General features: G+C 45.8%; 1 protein-coding gene across 1 annotated transcript in view; it reads right to left on the bottom strand.

Annotated features, from left to right (window-relative positions):
• Positions 1–8266: 8266 nt before the first annotated feature.
• Positions 8267–22205, bottom strand: part of HDAC8 (histone deacetylase 8) — a 121727-nt gene continuing 107788 nt past the window's right edge. Inside the window, exon 12 of the mRNA XM_007668293.3 lies at positions 8267–8637. Within this exon, the coding sequence (XP_007666483.2) occupies positions 8615–8637 (23 nt within the window). The 3' untranslated portion in view covers positions 8267–8614. The remainder of the gene's footprint in view (positions 8638–22205) is intronic.

Below are 22205 nucleotides of genomic sequence, written 5' to 3'. Positions count from 1 at the left end.
TAAAGGATAATCCCACACTTTGCCGTCAGCCCAAGGGGAATTCTGGAAAAATTAACCAATCTGTCCATCTCTTAATGACCGTACCACAAAGAACACACAGCATAATAGTGGAAGGAAGGCCCACTCTGGTCTTCTGACAGCACGGCCTCACGGATAGAGCACAGGGCAGGGAATCAGACAACCCGGATTCTAATCCCAGCAGTGCCACTAGTCTGCTGTGTGACCTTGGGCAAGTCCCTTATCCTCTCAGTGCCTCAGTTCCTTAAAATGGGGACTCAAGACTGTGAGCCCCAAGTGGGGACTGATTACCTACCCCAGTGCTTAATACAGTGTCTGGCACATAGTAATTGCTTAACAAAAACCACAATTACATTATTAATCTGGGTGACTTTTTGAATAGTTTAGCGGTGGACAGGATACAAGCCTGTTACTCAACCCTTATCCTCCCAAGCGCTTAGTAGAGTACTCTGCACCCAGTAAGCACTCAATAAATACCATAGATGGATTGGTTGATTATTCGGCATAACTGCTAAAATTCTGTGAAGATCTAAATGCAGTTCGGAGTGTTGCAATGTGAAAGGAAGGCTATCTTCCTTTTCTTCCTTTTATCAGAGGGCCAATTTCTTTCCCCCTCCAATTTAATCTTCAAACAGTTTGGGCTTTTGAAGCAAGAAGAAAGTTGTTTGCTCCCCGGGCAGATGTTTTCTTATCTAATGCATCCATTGCTTCAGTAGTTGGTGATGATGACACCCCCGGCTTACAAATTCAAAGTACACTTCGCATTTTCAGGCCAACTCCAGCCGAAATCAACATCCTCTCTGCGGTTAGGCTGCTTTTGGTTTGATCTCTTAACTCTCCACAGTCCTCCAAGTCACCAGCACTTTGTTAATTGCCTGAGCGGGAGAGGCAGGCAAAGTGGAGACAAAGCATCTGCCTGCCATTTAGAGCCAGAATAAAATGAAAAAGAACCTCCAGCGGGTAAGGGAAGTGAAATCTTACCCCATTCAATCAATCAATGGTATTCATTGAGAGCTTCCTGTGTGCAGAGAACTGTACTAAGTGTTTAGGAGAGAACAATATAAAAATTTTGGTAGACACACTCCCTGCCCACAATGAGCCTGCAAACTAGACGAGGGAAGACAGATACTAATATGAATTAAGGTTATGTACACAATAATAAAACTAGTATTTAAATGCTTTACTATGTGTCAAGCACTGTTCTACTGGCTGCGGTAAATAAAAGTCAATCAGGTTGGACACAATCCTTGTCTCACATGGGGCTCACAGTTTAAGTAGGAGGGGAAACAGGGATTGAATTTCCAGTTTACAGGTGAGGAAACAGGATGACAACCTGCCCAAGGTCACGTAGCAAGCGACAGAGCTGAGGTTAGAACCCAGGTCCTGACTCCTGAAACGGTGCTTATTCCACTAGGCAATAGTGCTTCTCTTAAATGCTGCGGCCCTGAGGGTGGGGTGATTAATAATAATAATAATAATAATTTAAAAATGGTATTTGTTTAGTGCTTACTATGTGCAGAGCACTGTTCTAAGCGCTGGGGTAGATACAGGGTAATCAGGTTGTCCCACGTGAGGCTCACAGTCTTCATCCCCATTTTACAGATGAGGTAACTGAGGCACAGAAAAGTTAAGTGACTTGCCCAAAGTCTCACAGCTGAAAAGTGGCAGAGCTGCGATTAGAACCCATGACCTCTGTCTTCCAAGCCCATGTTTTTTCCACTAAGCCCCACTGCTTCTCTACCAAGTGCCCCACAGTTTGCAGACCTCAGGAGAAGCCACAAACCTTCTTCTTCCTCCTGAGTCTAATTAGTAACTCTCAGCCCTCAAGCGTTAGTCCAGTGCTGTGCACATAGTAAGTGCTAAATAAATACTATTGAATGAATGAATGAATGAACTCAAAACCAACACTCCCTTCCACCCAATCCTGAAGCAGGTTTACTTGGGTTTCTGCAAAGGACAGAAGTTACTGGTTTAGTTTACCAAACTAAAGCTAAATTGGCAGCTCTATCTTAACTCCAAAGCTACAGGGAGAAGATAACAGGGTGGTTCAGTGGAAAGAACACGGGCTGGGGAGGCAGAGGTTGTGGGTTCTAATCCTCACTCTGCCACTTGTCTGCTGTTCTTCCCCTTGACTCTATTTATTGCCATTGTTCTCGTCTGTCCGTCTCCCCCGATTAGACCGTAAGCCCGTCAAACGGCAGGGACTGTCTCTATCTGTTGCCGACTTGTTCATTCCAAGCGCTTAGTACAGTGCTCTGCACATATTAAGTGCTCAATAAATACTATTGAATGAATTGAATGACTTTGGGCAAGTCACTTCACTTCTCTGTGCCTCAGTTACCTCATCTGTAAAGTGGGGATTCAGACTGTGACCCCCATGTGGGACAACTTGATTAGTTTGTCTCTACCCCAGTGCTTAGAACAGTGCTTGGCAGATAGTAAGAGCTTAACAAATACCACAATTATTATAACATTATAGTAGTTATAAAGTTCTTACTATGCACCAAGCACTGTGCGGGAGTAGATTGATATAAGATAATCAGATTGGACACAGTAACCAAGAGATAGGGCAGAGCCGTTGTCTGCCATTGTCTTATCTCCTATTTTACAGAGGAGGAAACTGAAGTACAGAGGGGTTAAGTGGCTTGGCCAAGGTCACACAGCAGACCGGTGCTTGATGTGGGACTGGAACCCAGAGTTCCAGACTCCCAGGTCCATGAGTTTTGGCACTAGACCTCAGTGTCTCCTTAAGACAGTAGCAGCACGACAAGAGGACAGAGCCCGGGGCCTGGGATTCGACTGATTCGAATCCCAGCTCCGCCTCTTGTCTGTTGTGTGACACCAGGCAAGTCACTTCACTTCTCTGTGCCTCCGTTCCCTCATCTCATTCATTCACTCAATCGTATTTATTGAGCACTTACTGTGTGCAAAGCACCATGCTAAACACTTAATAATAATAATAATGTTGGTATTTGTTAAGCGCTTACTATGTGCAGAGCACTGTTCTAAGCGCTGGGGTAAACACAGGGGAATCAGGTTGGCCCACGCGGGGCTCACAGTCTTAATCCCCATTTTACAGATGAGGGAAGTGAGGCACAGAGAAGTTAAGTGACTTGCCCACAGTCACACAGCTGACAAGTGGCAGAGCTGGGATTCCAACTCATGAGCCCTGCCTCCAAAGCCCATGCTCTTTCCACTGCGCCACGCTGCTTCTCTTGCAACACTTGAGAGAATACAACAATAACCAGATATATTCCTGCTCATGACAAGCTAACAGTCTAGAGGGGGAAACAGACATTAATATAAATAAATGAACAAGTAAATAAATGACAGAACTACACTTACGTGCAGTGGGGATGGGAGGGAGGATGAATGAAGGAGTCAGTAGCGTGGCTCAGTGGAAAGAGCCTGGGCTTCGGAGTCAGAGGTCATGGGTTCGACTCCCGGCTCTGCCACTCGTCAGCGGTGTGACTGTGGGCAAGTCACTTAACTCCTCCGTGCCTCAGTTACCTCATCTGGAAAATGGGGATTAACTGTGAGCCTCACGTGGGACGGCCTGATTACCCTGTATCTCCCCCAGCGCTTAGAACAGTGCTCTGCACATAGTAAGCGCTTAACAAATACCAATATTATTATTAAAAGCGGCACATAAGGGAGTGGGAGAAGAAGAGAGGAGGGCTTAGTCAGGGAAGGCTTCTTGGAGGAGATGTACCTTCAATAAGGTTTTGAATGGGGGGAGAGCAATTATCGGTCTGATATGAGGAGGGAGGGCGTTCCACGCCAGTGGTAGGATGTGGGCGAGCAGTCGGTGGTGATATAGATGAGATCAAGGTACAGTGAGAAGGTTAGCATCTGTAAAGCAGGAATTAAAACGATGAGCTCCATGCGGGACCTGGACTGTGTCCAACCTGATTAGCTTGTATCTATCCCAGTGCTCAGTATAGCGTCTGACACTTAGTAAGTGCTTAACCAAATACCATTAGAAAACAAAAACATAGGTCTTAAGTGGCTTCCAATATTTGGGACTCGCGGTCCGGCCCGTTCTGGCAACTCTTTGATCATGGTAGGCAGAGCTGAAACTGGGAGGAACCCTGCTGTCAGTCATGAGCACTTACTGTGTGCAGGGCACTGTTCTAAGCGCTTGGGAGAGTACAATGGCATAGTGGATAGAGCACGGGCCTGGGAGTCAGAAAGACCTGGGTTCTAATCCCAGCTACTCCACTCATCTGCTGTGTGACCTTGGGCAAGTCAGTTCACTTCTCTGGGCCTCAGTTCCCTCATCTGTAAAATGGGAATTGAGACTGTGAGCTCCACGTGGGACAGGGACTGTGTCCAACCCGATTTGTTTGTATACATCCCAGTGCTTAGTACAGGGCTTGGCACATAGTAAGCACTTAACAAATACTATTATTATTATTATTATTACAACACAACAATCTGACACATTCCCTGCCCAAAGTGAGCTTACAGTCTAGAGGATATGGCCCTTCTCAGTGCAGGAAAAAGAGGCAGGAGATTCCTCCCTGGCCCAGCCAAGACGATCTTTGAAGACCTATTTGTGTTCAAAAACGGCAAGAGGAATATTTGCATTTCTGCTTCTAGTGGAAAGAGCTCCGGGTCTGGAAGACAGAGGATATGGGTTTTAATCCTGGGTCTGCCCCTTGTCTGCCGGGTGACTTTGGGCAAATCACTTAATATCTCTATGTCTCAGTTTCCTCAATTGTAAAATAGGGATTCAATACCTTTTTTAAAAAATGGTATTTGTTAAGCGTTTACTATGTGCCAGGCACTGTACTAAGCCTGAGGTGGATAGAAACTAATCAGGTTGGACACAGTCCATTTCCCCCATGGAGCACACCGTTTTTCATCCCCATTTTACAGGTGAGGTAACTGAGGCCCAGAGAAGTTACGCGACTCACCCACAGCAGACAAGTGGCGGAGCGGGAATTAGAACCCAGGTCCTCTGACTCCCAGGCCCATGCTCTATCCAGTGGGCCACGCTATTCTTCCTTCTATGTGGACTGTGAACCCCACAAGAGACAGTGACTTTGCCAGTCCTGATTAACTTGTATCTACCCCAGCACTCAGAACAGTGTTTGACACATAGTAAGCCCTGAATAAATACCATTTAAAAAAGTACAAAGACCATCTAGGGGAAAAGGATTATTGAAGGCTTTAGGCCTTTTCAGCCAAATCTTCTTGCAGAGACAAGATGCCCACTGAAAAGGTCATTTAAAACCACTTTCTCGCTCTCTATTTCTCTCATTCTCTGTCTCTCTCCTGAAATTGGCCTCCAAAAGTATTTACGTTTTCAACCAGGAAGTGCCTGAGGTGCTGGAAGTATCAGACATATTATTTTGAATCTGGTTCTTTCTAAAAATCTATGGTATTTATTGAACACCTTCTGAATGAGGAGCACTGTGCTAAACACTTCAGAGAGTACTTATCTTCAGAAAGGAAGATGTGATCCCTGCCCTCAATAATAGTAATAATAATTGTGGTATTTGTGAAGTGCTTATTACATGTCAAGCACCTTATTGTCTGCTAGGGTAGATACAAGATAAACTGCTCCCACAGTCTAAGTAGGAGGGAGAACAGTTATCGAATGTCCATTTTGCAGAGAAGTTAATTGACTTGCCCAAGGTCACACAGCAGTCATGTCGTTGCGGGGATTAGAACCCAGGCCCTCCGATTCCGGTCTTTGTTCTTTCCACTAAGACACTGCTTCTCCAGGCACTGACAATCTAAAGAAATGGATCACAGGAAAGTGAGCTCCCACAGGACTGAAGGAAAATGAGATCCAAGTGCTTAGGACAGTGCTGTACCCATAAGTGCTCAAATACCACCGATTGATTTTCTCAGTCGCTATCAAATTGGGAAGGAGGGCTGCCAGAAAAGCTACACTGGGGTTCATTTCCTGGCCAACTGAGGCAGGTCTTGGCTGCCAGAATCTCACTGTGGTGACACAGGGAGTCTCTCTGGAAACCTGAAGGTTAGGGGGAGCGGGGAGGGCGTGAAAAAGCAGGTTTAAGGAATTACCCCACCGAGAAAGTGTTCAGTGTGGCACGGGTATGTTGCTCTGCAATTACGATCGGTCATAGAAATGGCACACATTTTTGATAGGAACGGATAGAAGTCGGTCAGTCTGAAGAGGAGGAAGGACTAACGGAATGAGCTCAGAACTGGGAATCAGGAGCCCCAGGTTCAAATTCCTGCTCTGCCACTTGCCTTTTGTGTGACCTTTGGGGCAAATCACTGCATTTCTCTGTGCTGCAGTTTCCTCAACTGTAAAATGGAGATGAAGTGTCTATTCTCTCTCCCCATTAGACTTTGAGCCCGTCTAGGACAGAGACTGTATCTCATCGGATTATCGTGCATCTTCTCCAGCTCTGGGCAAATAAGTGTTTAACAAACACAATTATTATTATTATTATGAGCGAAGTCTGTTGGCCTAGTGCAAAGAACACTGGTCTTGGGGGCAGAGGACCTGTCTTCTAATCCCAGCTCCGCCAACTGCCTGCTCCGTGATCTCGGGCAAGTCATTTTGCTTCTCCGGGCCTCAGTTTTCTCATCTGTGAAATGGGCATTCAAATCCTGCCCTCCCTCCTTGTTGTGGGCAGGGAATGTGTCTGCTTACTGTTGTATTGTACTCTCCCCAGCGCTTAGTACAGCTCTCTGCACACAGTAAGTGCTCAATAAATACAACTGAATGATTAAATGATTAGACTTTAGCCCCATGTGAGACAGGGACTAAGATCAAGGTGATAGACATGTATCTACCCCAGCACTTAGAACAGTGCTTGACACACAGTAAGCACTTAACAAATACCATCATTATTATTATTCTGATACTGTAACCTTCACTCTGCTGTCAACAGTTTCACAATCTCCACAATCTGCCAAGAGCCAGCTGAGCACTGCTTTTCCTGCCTCCACCTTCTCCTCCACCCCCAACATAATTGTCACCTTTTAATGATTGTGGTATGTGTTAACCTCTTACTACGTGCCGGGCCCCCTACTAAGCTTTGGAGTGGATTCAAGCAAATAGGATCGGACACAGTCCCGTTTTACGTGGGGCTCGTGGCCTCAATCCCCATTTAACAGTTGAGGTAACTGAGGTAACAAAATCGCCTCCTTCCTATTTTGCAAGGTGATTCCTCCCTGCTCTGGTGTGTCTTGAGAACACCTGGACTTCTCCAAACTGAGAGCAGAGGGCATCACCTTCTGCAATATCTTCATTTATACGTCTTTATTGAGCACCTACTGTGTGCAAAGCACAGGACTAAGCGCTTAGCACTGTTCTATTTGTTAAGCGCTTACTATGTGCCAGGCACTCTACTAAGCACTGGGGTAGATACAAGCTAATCAGGTTGGACACAGTCCCTGTACCACATGGGGGCTCACGGACTTAATCCCCTTTTATAGATGAGGGAACTGAGGATCCGAGAAGTGAAGTGACACAGCAGACGAATGGCAGAGCCGGGATTAGAACCCAGGTCCTTCTGAATCCCAGGCCCAGGCTCTATCCACTGGTTCACGCTGCTTCTCTGTATGATGTTCAAGCTGTTTTTTCCTCCAAGAATGTCCCTGAGATCTCCAAGCAGCACAGAGCTCATGCCCGGGAGCAGGATCAATTAATCAGTGGTATTTACTGAGCGTTTATTATGTACTAAATACTAAGGGCTTGGGAGAGTACAACGTAACAGAATTAGCAGATACGTTCCCTGCCTATAACGAGCTCAGAGTCTCAAGGGGCGCTCACAAGAGACCGGGGCTCGATGAGTTGTTGTCTAGAAAAGCTTTAGAGCAAGTCAGTATCTTTTTCCTCCTCTCGGTTTCCCCGTCTCATCCTCGTCCAGAGCATGGAAATTCCCCACGTGTCCCTCGGAGACCTTGGGAGAGGAATGTTTAGTGAAGGGTTCTCATTCCTTGCTCTGAGCTCCTCAGCTGCCAGCGCCAAGCGGTGGAATGGTGATCTGTCTTTCCAGAAGAAAAAAAACGGAATGAAGAGAACCTGCTGCCAGACCCAGCCCGCAATTCGGCCAACAAGACAAAAAGGAAGGCTTTTAAAAAATTTTATTAAAAAAAAATTACACGGGAGTTTTTTTTAAAAACACGACTTTGCTTCTTTCTCACCCTGTGGCGAATGATCCAAGGTCTTCGGGATGCGGCTGGCTCAGGTCCCCGATTGCGGGGGAAAATCCCAGCCCAATTCCCCATTGTCCCCTCCCCACCCCTCCCGCCCCCATGTTCAAACCCTTTAAAAAAACCCAAAAATAATTTGGGGGGATAAAAATGGATTTTTTTTCTTTCTTAAAAATAAAGCGGAATCCGTCTTCCCAAGGTTGTGCCTGAGCAGTCTGGACTTCGGGAGGTAGGTCTCCCCTCCCCCTCTGGCCAAGGGCTCTGGTGACTCTCTTGCCCACCGCACTGCGGGAGATCAGCCGCCGCTTGGTGCTGGCTTGGAAACTTTCAAGAAGTAATTTCTTCCAAATTTCCCCTGCAGCCACAAATTCCACAAACCGTTCACATAAACACACTGTCTTCATTACAGGAAACGCTCCTCTGTTGTGGAAATCCGAGCTCTCCTTGTCAACTAAGCCACATGCTTCAGATTCCCTGTAAACAAAAGAGAGAAAACAAAACTCAGATTCAGTTGCCATTAACGGGGCTCAAGCCTCACGGAGGAGAAGCTGAGCACCAAAGCGCTGGAGCCTTCCCCTTTCCGATCTACGGGAAAGGGGGAGGCAGTGGCGAGTTTTCCTTTCCCCTGGGGGATCCACGGTATTTGAGAGTCTTTTTGGAAAAGTGATTCCAGTTCTTAAAATCCTCCCTGGCGGAACTCGAGTAAAAAGAAAGATGTGTTTATGGCATCTTCCTCTGGGTCCCGAGCTGCCTCCCTCCTCCCCGGCAGTGTCGGCCAATCAGTAAATGATATGGAAACACCAGTTTTCAGAGCAGATTAAGTTCCTCTCCAGAGCTGCTCGGATAACATGCTGTTCTCATTGAAAACTGCCTAGCCGGTGTTCCCTTCTCTCACCCTCTCTCTCCAGCTCTGCTTTTAAGGCAGTTTACCAAATCGACAGAAAACGATGTTCGCTAAGGGTTTACGGCGATCAACGTCGGTTTTGGGTAACGGTCAAAACCCAAGCTTAGAAGAGGGAACATTCTGTTTTCCTTCTGTTTTGATTTCTCCTAGGCACCGGGATGAAGGGAAGAAAGACCAGTTATAGCTGCTCTACGAGGATGTTGAAAGGCCCGGAGGGTAAAGGCAACGGGTCCACCAACTCTGTTGCACTGTACTCTCCCAAGCGCCTAGTATAGTGCTCCGCACACAGTAAGCGTTTGAACACGGGCCTGGGAGTCAGAAAGTCATGGGTTCCAGCTCTGCCACCTGTCTACTGTGTGGCCCTGGGCAAGTCACTTCACTTCTCTGTGCTTCGGTTACCTCATCTGAAAAATTATGATTGGGACTGTGAGCCCCAAATGGGAGAGGGACCGTGTCCCTACCGATTTGTTTGCATCCACCCCGGTGCTCAAGTACAGTGCCTGGCACTTAGTAAGTGCTGAACCAATACCATTATTGTTATTAGTAATAAACACCGCTTATGTTGACAATGACGATGTTGAGGATATACTGAATGTATCCATCAACTCTGTTGCACTGTACTCTCCCAAGGTGCCCTGCACTCTTTAGGCGCTCAATAAACACTACTGATATTGATGATGACGACGACGGGGATATGAGGAACATAGCTATCGAGAGTGTTGTACTATACTCTTCCAAGCACTTGGTAGACTGCTCAGCACATAGTAAGCACTCTATAAATACCACTGATGTTGATGATGAGGATACGGGGAACATATCTACCAACTCTGTTGCGCCGCAGTCTTCCTAGTGCTTAGTACAGTGCTCTACCCACACAGTAAGCCCTCAATAAATACCACTGATTGAGTGATACGGAATCCCAAAGAGAGGAGTTTGGTCACTCTCCGATGATGATAATGGTATTTATTAAGTGCTTACTCTGCACTGTTCTAAGTGCTGGGGTAGATACAAGGTAATCAGGTTGTTCCACGTGGGGCTCCCAATCTTAATCCCCATTTTACAGATGAGGTAACTGAGGCCCAGTGAAGTGAAATGACTTGCCCAAGGTCACACAGCTCTGGAAACTCTCCCCAATGCAATGGACCCAGATGAAATACTCCAGTCTGGAATGCATCATATTTAAGCTGCAGAGCAACGGTGGCTTTAAACATAAGAGAAGGCTTAGGCACTCACTGGGGAGTTAAAAAGTAGGATTTATGGAGGATCCTACGAGGTTTTAGCCATCTAAATGACACCAGCTGAAATGAAATTGGCTCAGTGTGACAGTTTGTTTATTCATTCATTCACTCATTCAATCAAATTTATTGAGCACTGTATTAAGCGCTTGGAAAGTACAATTCAGCAACAAATAGAGACAATCCCTGCCCACACCGGGCTCACAGTCTAGAAATTTATCCCATTTCATGTATTCGACACGCTCAGACTGCTCTGGTAGGGAGAGGAGAGACCTCCAGAGAAAGCCCAGAACTGTGGACTGCAAGCTCAACCGATTTTGCTATATGGTACTCTCCCAAGCGCTTAGTACATTACTCTGCAGACAGTAGGTGCTCGATAAATACCCCTGATTGACTGACTGGGGCTGGCAATTCGACTTTGGGCTGGTTTTCTACTACCCTGCAAAATTCCAAACAACATCAGGTGCTGAAGAAGGTGTTAATGGTCTGGCCTCCACTTCTGCCAGTTTGTTTGACCTAGCCAGCTAATGCTCTAGATGTTATAGCCACTTCAATCCTTGAAGATTAAGATGCTTTAATAATAATGATAATAATTGTGATATTTGTTCAACCCTTATTTCATGCCAAGCACCCTGAGGGCTGGGGTAGGTAGAGTACAAACAGATCGAACCCAGTCTCTTTCCCACATAGAGTTCTACTAGGCCACACTAATTTGAAAATTTCTAGAGCTACTGTATACACACAGAGAAGCAACGTGGACTAGTGGATAGAGAGTAGTCCTGGGAGTCGGAAGGACCTGTGTTCTAATTCCAGTTGGGCCACTTGTCTGTGTGACCTTGGGCAAGTCCTCTAAACTGTAAGCTCATTGTGGGCAGGGAACGTGTCTGTTTATTGTTATGCTGTACTCTCCTAAGTGCTTAGTATAGTCTCTGCATGCAGTAAGTGCTCAACAAATATGACTGAATGGGGATTGAGACTGTGAGCTCTATGTGGGCCAGGGACTGTGTCCACCCTGATTTGCTTGGAACAATGCCTGCCTGGCACATAGTAAGCGCTTAATAAATATCAAGTTATTTTCCAGCTCTCCCAAGCGCTCGATAAATACCATTAACCGATGGACTGATGTGTGCAAGTGTGACTGAAAAGGCCAACTGGGATCCACAGTCCCAAGTCACACTATGCACATAAAAATGGCCCTAGCTTAAATGGCTTCTGATATCAGCAGGAAACCAGCCCCTTGCTCTCTATCAGGGGGATAGCATTAAAGTGATGGTTTCCTTTTTTCCAATGGGTGGAACATCCCCCAAGCCAGGCCTGACACTTCGATAAAAAAAGATCGTTTTTCCCTCACTTAGGCTAGCTCCCTCTGGCTTCAAGTGAAATTATACTACGGGAGAAATAGGGTGGCTCAGTGGAAAGAGCCCGGGCTTGGGAGTCAGAAGTCATGGGTTCTAATCCCGACTCCGCCACTTATCAGTTTTGGGCAAGTCATTTCACTTCTCTTTGCCTCAGTCACCTCAACTGTACAATGGGCATTAAGAATGTGAGCCCCACATGAGACAACCTCAGTATGCTTTATGTATCCCAGTGCTTAGAACAGTGCTTGGCACATAGTAAGCACTTAACAAATACCATTATTACTATTATTATTATTTTTCCAGGCAACATCAGGAGTCAGTCAGTAGAAGGACAAACTAAACCGGCAAAATCAGGAGGCAGGACTTGACTGGAGAGGAACCTAAAAGAATAGACCCAATAAATGATAGAATGCATCCTGATTCATTCAGTCGTATTTAGTGAGCGCTTACTGCATGCAGGGCACTGTACTAAGTGCTTGGGAGAGTACGATATAACAAGAAACAGATACATTCCCCGCCCACAACAAGCTTACGGTCTAGAGGATCCACGGTTAATCTGGGAACTACTCGATTTAACCAAGGATGTCATTAAGGCTGGTGATTTGGAGGGGGAATCCAGTAGCGGTAGCTCTTTACCTGAGGAATCCCTTTTTCGGGTACGTTATAATCCCGGACTCTATCTAGGCCTGGTTTTGGCTCATTGGAATTCCTCTACAGTTAAGAGAGTTTCCCACTCCAGCAATAAGGGCGAAAGACTTCCTTCTCCTAATTCCTTCCTTAAATCAGAGATCAAAGGGTAAAACAATCTGGTTTCCCCTAAGTGCAAAGCCATTCGCCAACAGTAGGCAGGTCTTGGTTTCTCTCTCCAATCTCACAGACACCCACTGTCTCCTGGGTGCCTGGTTTATCTCCCAGACGCATCACCGAGACTCTGGCTTCATGCTAATAATAATGATTGTGGTAGTCATTAGGCCCTTACTATGTGCCAGGCACTGTACTAAGCACTGGGGTGGATGCAAGCCAATCAGGTTGGATACAGTCCCTGTCCCACGCGGGGCTCACAGTTTCAATCCCCATTTTACAGATGAGGTAACTGAGTTGTAGAAGTTAAGTGACTTGCCTAAGGTCACACAACAGACAAGCGGCAGAGCCGAGATTAGAACCCATGACCTCTGACTCCCAGGCACTCTATCTACTACGTCAGGCTGCTCCTTTCGCTACAGGACTGAGTGCCTTGAGAAATGGCTTCGCCTCACCCGCACGACTGCCCCTGACGTGACGGCTGAGAGCTGGCATGGACTCGTATGAAGGAGAACATGGGCTGTGGGACTCAGTCGCTATGCCACAGAACCCATGCACACAAGCGCTTTCTTCTGACAGCGCTAATACTCTTAATAATAATAATAATAATGTTGGTATTTATTAAGCGCTTACTATGTGCAGAGCACTGTTCTAAGCGCTGGGGTAGATACAGGGTAATCAGGTTGTCCCACGTGAGGCTCACAGTTAATCCCCATTTTACAAATGAAGTCACTGAGGCACAGAGAAGTGAAGTGACTTGCCCACAGTCACACAGTTAACAAGTGGCAGAGCCGGGAGTCGAACCCATGACCTCTGACTCCGAAGTCCAGGCTCTTTCCACTGAGCCACGTTGCTTTCCTCTTACTGTGGCATCTGTTAAAGTGCTTACTATGTGCCGAGCATTGGCGTTTATAATAATAATAATAATGCTTGTTAAGTGCTTAGTATGTGACAAGCACGTTCTCATCACTGGGATAGATACAAATTCATCAGGCCTGACCCAATTCCACAAGGACTGTTTAAGGGAGATCAGGAACTGAATCCTCATTTTGCAGATGTGGAAACTGAGGCCAAATAATCTGCCTGGACAGTTCCTGTCCCACATGGAAACCACAGTTTAAGAAAGGAGGACAGGGGTTGAACCCCCATTTTACAGATGATACTGAAGCACCGAGAAGTGAAGTGACTTGCCGGAGGCCACAGAATAAAGGCAAATGGTGGAGCCGAGCCTAGAATCCTACCTCCTCACTCCCAGTCCTGAACTTTTGCTGCTTGCTGGACCCCCACAGGCTCTCGCTGCTGGAATAACGGTCCTGTGCTCGGCCAAGCACGAAATGAAAACACCCGTCATGGCAGAACTGTCTTGGCCAGTGTCTGCTGTGTGACTTTGGGGAAGTCACTTCACTTCTCCTCAGTGGCTATCATCACTATCAGTGGCTCAGTGGAAAGAGCCCTGGCTTGGGAGTCAGAGGTCATGGGTTTGAATCCCACCTCTGCCACTTAAGTGGGCAAGTCACTTAACTTCTCTGTGCCTGATACCTCATCTGTAAAATGGGGATTAAGACTGTGAGCCTCATGTGGGACAACCTGATTACCCTGTATACCCCAGTGCTTAGAACAGTGCTCTGCACATAGTAAGCGCTTAACAAATACCAACATTATTATTATTATTATTATTGTTCTCCATGCCTCAGTTCCCTCATCTGTAAAATGGGGATGAAGACTTGTATGAGCCCCATGTGGGAGAGGGACTATGTCCAATCTGATTTTCTTGTTTCTACCCCAGAGCTTAGTACAGTGACTGGCACACAGTAGGTACTAATACCATTAAAAAAAAAAAAGGGAAACTGAATGGCAAACACGAGTGAAAACCCAAATCAGAGATTACAGGCTGAGCCCAACTTTTCCTCATCTCCCACGCCCCTTCTGCGTTGCCCTGACTTGCTCTCCCAGTCCCACGCCACTTACATATCTGTTATTTTATTTATATTTATTGATGTCTGCCCGCCTCTAGACTGAAAGTTTGTTGTGGGCACGGAATGTCACTGTTTATTGTTGTACTGTACTTTCCTAAGCGCCTAGTACCGAGCTCCGCACACAGTAAGCACGACTGAATGAATGCATAAGGCGCCGCCTTCTAGAGGAGGATGGCCCTTTCTAGGGAGTGTCTCCGCCAAAAGGCAATCGATCCCTTTGTAGAGGCCCTGCTGTTTGAACTGTGGCGCGAAGAACTAAGAAAACTGACTACATTGCTCTGGGTCTCCAGAACGCCAAAGGGCCACAGATAATACTGTAGATAACAGGAAACGGAGCTCAGGGCGGTGGTGGGAAGAGCAGCAGGAGCGAGGGTTTGGTGTCACTTCCCTTTCTGATGCCACAGTCTCCCCTTCCCGGGGGCTCCTCTCTAAGCAGTGAGCTCATTGTGGGCAGGGAATGTCTCCATTATATTGTTATACTGTATTCTCCCCAGCGCTTAGTATAGTGATAATAGTTAATAATAATAAGCACTTACTTGGTGCCAGCACTGCTTCCAAGCCATAGGGTGGACACAAGCTAATTGGGTTGGACACAGTCCCTGTCCCATGTTGAGCTCACAGTCTTAATCCCCATTTTACTGATGAGGAAATCGAGGCACAGAGAAGTAAAGCGATTTGCCCAAGGTCACACAGCAGACAAATGGCAGAGCCGGGATTATAACCCAGGTCCTTCTGATTCCCAGGTCCGTGTACTATCCATACACCATGCTATTTCTCTGCACACAGTAAGTGCTCAAAAATTACGAGTGACTGACCGACTGAGATGAAGGAGGCTCTTGGGATCATTCCAGCAGCACGACATAATGGCTAGAGCCCAGACCTGGGAGTCAGAAGGTCATGGGTTCTAATCCCGGCTCCGCCACTTGTCTGCTGTGTGGCCTTGGGCAAGACACTTCAATTCTCTGGGCTTCAGTTACCTCATTTCTAAAATGGATTGAGTCTGTGAGACTGTCCAAATGGGACAGGGATTGTGTCCAACCAGATTTACTTGGATCCACCCCAGCGCTTAGTACAGTGCCTTTCACATAGTAAGCACTTAACAGATAGCATCATCATTATTATTACTGCCAGATCAGTAACAGGGTTTCTGGGAGCTGTTGCAGTCTCCGTGAGCTACAGTGAAAGAAAACCACTAATAATCCTTGGTCAAAAAACAACAACAACACTGAACTTGTCGTTTTGGCTAAAGTATGGGGCTGTAATGCTATTTTCCCTGTGGCTCTTTCATGGAATGTTATCCAATGCCAAACTCTAGGAACCCGAATGCTTATAAAAGAAGCACAGCCTAGTGGGTAGAGCACCGTCCTGGGAGTCAGAAGGACCTGGATTCTAATCCCAGCTCTGCCACTTGTCTGCTGTATGTCCTTGGGCAAGTCATTTCTCCGTGCCTCAGTTACCTCACCTGTAAAATGGGGACTGAGACTATGAGCCCCATGTGTGACAGGGGCTGTGTCCAACCTGACTTAGCTTGTATCCACCTCGGCACTTAGAAAAGTGCTTAACCCACAGTAACTGCTTAATAAATACCATCATTATTAGTACAGTGTTCTGCATTCAATAAACACTCAGTAAATACCCAAATTAATAGATTGATTGATTGGTACTAAGATTTACGAAAGCCAAGAAAGGGTCAATGCCAGAGGCGGCTCGAGGAGGGCGTTAAAAACCCTGGGCTCCCTCCCGCCTCCTTTGCACAGCTGATTTTTCAATCGACTTGTTCTTTTTGTTAACTAACGTAATTGAAGCTAGAAAAATGATCCCCGAAAACACAGTAAATAACTCTCCAGGCTGGGGTAACTGTGATTCATTCCTCAGTGGGTGACTTCTTCAAAGCTATTATTTTCTTCTCAATTGTTCTATTTTTCTGGCCCTGGAGAAAATCAATTTGTTTTATTTTCTCTTATTCATGCACTCAATTATGCTCTTCAGGCACATTTAATCACTTTGATGCTTTCATTTTATTTATTTCGGTTAGACGGTCTCTAAACACTTCATCTCCACTGTTGCCAACTGGCTGGCCTGGACTCGGTTCTTTCCGAGTGTGTTAAATTACATGTTCCAAAAGACTTGAAATTCTAACTCAATTAAGCGGAAGGAATCTTTACGAAAACCTCCCTCCAAAATGTGTCTTGGCACAGCGGAGAATCCGAGGGGGGTGGGGTGGCTATGAAGCTGTATGGACAGAGGAGGATTTGATGTACCCCATTAAACCGGATTCTAGCCCAGAATTCCAAACACAATTATGTTAGGTCTATTGCAATAGCTCAGAGTCCTTGTTAATCACCTGACAATGGTTCTAATGGCTTCGTCTACTACTGGGTGAATCGCTACTGGGTGAATCGCTATCTCTCTAGTGAGCTTGCTGGCTTTCACTCTAACTTTTAAAAATCTGCATATTTTTATAATGGTCTTTTTTTAAATGAAAAAAGCCTGTTCCTTTGGGCTTTTGCTTTTCATTTTTTTCTGGGGCAGGAGAGTCTGCTAGTCAAAGGGGCGTTCCCATGCCTCAGAGGCAGGTCTTTATTTTTTTATTATTTTTTAATGGTACTTTTAAATAATAATAATAATATTGGTATTTGTTAAGTGCTTACTATGTGCAGAGCACTGTTCTAAGCGCTGGGGTAGATAGAGAGTAATCCGGTTGTCCCACGTCAGGTTCACAGGCTCATTTTACAGATGAAGTAACTGAGGCACAGAGAAGTTAAGTGGCTTGCCCAAGGTCACATAGCAGACAAGTGGTGGAGCAAGGATTAGAACCCACATCTTCTGATTCCCAAGCCCGTGCTCTTTCCACTAAGCCACGCTGCTTATTTCCATACATACGTGCTGTGGGGCTGGGAGGGAGGATGAATGAGGGGAGCAAGTCAGGGCGACGCATAGGGAGTGGGAGATGAGGAAAAGTGGGGCTTAGAGAAGGCCTCTTGGAGGAGATGGGCCTCCAAAAAGGCTTTGAAGAGGAGGAGAGTAATTGTCTGCTGGATATGATGAAGGAGGGCACTCGACGCTAGGGGCAGGATGTGGGCAAGAGGTTGGTGGCGAGATAGAAGAGATCGAGGTACAGTGAGAAGGTTGGCATGAGAGGAGTAAAGTGTGCGGACTGGGTTATAGTAGGAGAAGAGTGAAGTGAGGAAGGAGGGGGCAAGGTGATTAAGTCCTTTAAAGCCAATGGTGAAGAGTTTTTCTTTGATGCGGAGGTGGATGGGCAACCACTGGAGTCTCCTGAGGAGTGGGGAAGTGGGTTAATTAATTAATTAATTAATTCATTCATTCATTCATTCAGTAGTATTTACTGAGCACTTACTATGTGCAGAGCACTATACTAAGCGCTTGGAAGGTACAAATTGGCAACAGATAGTGACAGTCCCTGCCCATTGATGGGCTTAGAGTCTAATCGGGGGAGACAGGCAGACAAAAACAATAGCAATAGAATCAAGGGGATGTACATCTCATTAACAAAATAAATAGGGTAATAAAAATATATACAAATGAGCGGAAGAGCACCAATTAGGGTTCCAATTACATCCACCCTAATATTCAGGCACATTCTAGCCACCATCCCCAACGGCTGCTTCGACGTCCTTAACTTTCCTTTTAGGAACCTGTGGCCCTCTGTTCTGTCATAAACTTATCCAAATCCCTGGGTAATGAAATCCATGTGTTCACCACCCGCGGTGTGAAGAAGTAACATAATACAGAAACAAACTGTAAATTCCCAATTGTTGCAGGCATGTTCACCTCCAAATTTAAACCTGAAGAATTGTTTCGAATCACACTTTTCAGAAACCGGGAGCCAGAAAGAAAGTCGCTCCAGAGAAATCAGTGAAAACGGTTCTGTCCTTTTTCGTTAGTCCTCCTTAACGAGAAACATGAAACTGTGGTGATTTACAAATGCGCGAGGGCCTTGCTGGGTTAGTTAAGAAGGATCTTAAATGAGAAAACCATTTCCCAAATTCCCTGGCAGCAGTTTACACAGAAGGGGATTTTTGTGAATATTAATAGCTGATAACAAAGGACATGGACAAGGTAAAAGCAAATCATTCAGAGATCTGGAGGATGGCAGAATGGGAATAAGAACCTATGCCCACCTTCAAAGCTACTGTGAAAAGCCCCATCTCCCCACTCTCTAAAAATAATAGTAATAATAATAATTGTGCTATTCATTAAGCACTTACTGTGTGCCAGGCACTGTACTAAGTGCTGGGGTGGATACAAGCAAATCGGGTTGACAAAGTTCCTGTCCCACATGGGGCTCACAGTCTCAGTCCCCATTTTACAGATGAGGTAATTGAGGCACAGAGAAGTGAAGTGACTTACCCAAGGTCACACAGTAGACAAGCAGTGGAGCTAGGATTAGAACCTGGGTCCTTCTGATTCCCAGGCCCGTGTTCTATCCACTAGCCATGCTGCTTCTCAATGACTTGCTTGTGATACCTTCTTCATGCTTCTCAATGATTGTACGTGATCCCTCTCTAGATTGTACGCTTCCTATGGGCAATTGCTGATTCTGTTATATCGTACTCTCCCAAGCACTTAGTACAGAGGGCATGGGTTCGAATCCCGGCTCTGCCACTTGGCAGCTGTGTGACTCTGGGCAAGTCACTTAACTTCTCTGTGCCTCAGTTCCCTCATCTGTAAAATGGGGATTAAGACTGTGAGCCTCATGTGGGACAACGTGATTACCCTATATCTCCCCCAGCGCTTAGAACAATGATCTGCACATAGTATGCCCTTAACAAATACCAACATTATTATTATGGTGCCCTACACATAGTAAGTCCTCAATAAATGCCATTGATTGATAATAATAATTATGGTACTTAAGTGATTATTATGTGCCAAGCTTTGTTCTAAACACTGGGATATATACAAGTTAAGAAGATTGGACACAGTCCCTCTTAATACTTCAAACTCTTAATCCCCATTTTACTGATGAGGAAAAGCCCCATCTTCCCCTTCTCTAATAATAGTAATAACTGTGGTATTCGTTAAGCACTTGCTGTGTGCCAGACACTGTACTAAACACTGGGTGGATACAAGCAAATCGGGTCGACAGTCCGCTCCCACCGGGGACTCACAGTCTCAATCCCCATTTTACAGATGAGGTAACTGAGACCCAGAGAAGTGAAGTGACTTGCTCAAGGTCACACAGCAGACACGTGATGGATCTGTGAATAGAATCCAGGTCTTCCTAATCACCTCTCTGGCAGGCTCTGAGACCTGCCCCCATTTTGGAAAGTCATGACCCACAAGCCACCTCGATCCCCAGGTCCTTAACTATCAAATTCACTCATTTAGCCTCCTGTCTCTCTCTCTCCGACACTGGCTCTGCTCTTTCCAGGTTGGATCCCGGAGTTCCGTCGTATGTTCTTCTCGTTCCCCTGCCCCCTCCCTTGGCTTCCTCTCAGCCATCTCTGAGCCCTCCATTTCACTTAACATACCTACCGAACACCATCAGGCCAAGAAGCGTGCTTCCACTCCCTTCCAGCAAATAACAATGCAAGGCAGCTGTCGGCCGGTGTTTATAATCTCTCAGTCCTGCTGATAAACAGGGCAGGGATTTCCTTCTGGATATCTGCCTTATCAGTCCCAGGCCTGACCCCTTTGAGATGACCCAGGAAGTCCACACCAGAACCCCAAGGATGTCACCTTTTAACCCTCTCCCTTTCTTTCCTTCGAGCACAGAAATTCCATTTCCTTTAGCTGGGACTTCTGGCAAACACTGTGGAACCCTGCCCTGTCTCCCCTCCCCTTATTCTCTTTCTTAGAGTTTCCTCCACCCCAAGGACCTTACCCCACATCAGATTAGAAGCCATCTCTTACACCTCTCCGTCTCTGTGTTCCTTAATGAAGGATCAGAGCACCAGGTCCAATACTGAACCGATGATGATGTCTTTTCACCTTTTCCCTTGATCCTTTTGGACATTTCTGAAATTACGTAATTATCACAAAAATGACTGTATTTGGTTTCCTGTCTCTTCTTCTTCCTCCCTTGTTTCTTTTCTCATTTCCCCACCCAAGCTCTCCAATTACATGCCAAGGTCAACAAACTCCTTTGCTTTGGTAGCGTCTCTGTGTTTCCAAAATGGTTGGTTACCTCCTTCCAAAAAAGAAGCTTCTTCTTAACAACATTGACTTTTTTTTCCACTTTACTCCTTAGCTTCACAAAGAGCTTTTGGAAGAGAATCTCCCTTGCCAATATTCCTAATAATAATGTTGATATTTGTTAAGCGCTTACTATGTGCAGAGCACTGTTCTAAGCGCTGGGGGAGATACAGGGTAATCAGGTTGTCCCACGTGAGGCTCACAGTTAATCCCCATTTTACAGATGAGGGAACTGAGGCACAGAGAAGTTAAGCGACTTGCCCACAGTCACACAGCTGACAAGTGGCAGAGCCGGGAGTCGAACCCATGACCCCTGACTCTGAAGCCCAGGCTCTTTCCACTGAGCCACGCTGCTTCCCCAATACTGTAATATTAATACGGTAAGTAGGATTTCTATTCATTGTTTTTTATGAGCAAGGAATATTACTGTTAATTCTGTTGCGTGGTACCCTCCCAAGTGCTTGGTATAGTGTTCTGCACAAAATAGGTGCTAAATAAATATGATTGGTGGATTGCTTAATAATAATAATAACAATTATGGTACTTTTTAAGCACTTCCTATGTGCCAAGCACTGTTCTAAGTGCTGGAGTAGATATAAGTTAATCAGGTTGGATACAGTCCCTTTACCACCCCCATTTTACAGATGAGGTAACTGAGGCCCAGAGAAGTTAAGTCACTTGCCCAAGGTCACACAGCAGACAAGTGGCAGAGATGGGATTAGAACTCAAGTCCTTCTGACTCCCAGGCCTGAGTTCTATCCACTAGGCCATGCTTCAAGTTAAAAAAGTTAAAAAGAATGGTCTCTTTCCTATAGGGATTATCTGTCTTCTACCTTTCTAGCTCTTTCATTCAGGTACATTCAGTTCTACCAGAACACGTGTTTTCATTAAGTGATTTGGAGAGAATAATAATAATAAAAATAATAATTATGGTATTTGTTAAGCATTTACTATGTGCAAAGCACTGTTCTAAGCGCTGGGGTTGATACAAGATAATCAGGTTGTCCCATGTGAGGCTCCCAGTCTTACTCCCCATTTTACAGATGAGGTAACTGAGGCCCAGAGAAGTGAAGTGACTTGCCCCAAGTCACATAGCTGATAAGTGGCAGAGCTGGGATTAGAACCCATGACTTCTGACTCCCAAGACCGGGCTCTTTCCACTAAGCCACGCTGCAGATTCAGGGGATAATCTTCTGATAACGCTTGACTGCCTGGATATAGTGCAATGTAAGGTTAATACTGCAGTGTGAGTTTTCCTTCATGCAGTGCTCTACAATAATAATAACTGTGGTATTTGTGGTATTGAGTGCTTACTATGTGCCTTTGGTATTTGTCAAGTGTTTACACTAAACCAAGCACCACAGTAGATACAATATAAACAGATCAGACACAGTCGCTGTCCCATGTGGGACAGTCTAAGTAGGAGACTTTTCAGTTACAGTCTAAGTAGGAGGCAGGGCAGGTATTTAATCTCCATTAAACAGGTGAGGAAACTGAGGCACAGAGAACTGAAGTGACTTGTCCAAGGTCACACTGCAGGCCAATGGCAGAGGCAGGATTAAAACTCAGTTCCTCTAACTTCCAGGCCCGTGCTCATTCGTTCATT

Source organism: Ornithorhynchus anatinus, chromosome 6 (assembly GCF_004115215.2).
Source record: "Ornithorhynchus anatinus isolate Pmale09 chromosome 6, mOrnAna1.pri.v4, whole genome shotgun sequence".
Lineage (NCBI taxonomy): Eukaryota > Metazoa > Chordata > Mammalia > Monotremata > Ornithorhynchidae > Ornithorhynchus > Ornithorhynchus anatinus.
This window is presented reverse-complemented; position numbering and strand designations above follow the sequence as displayed.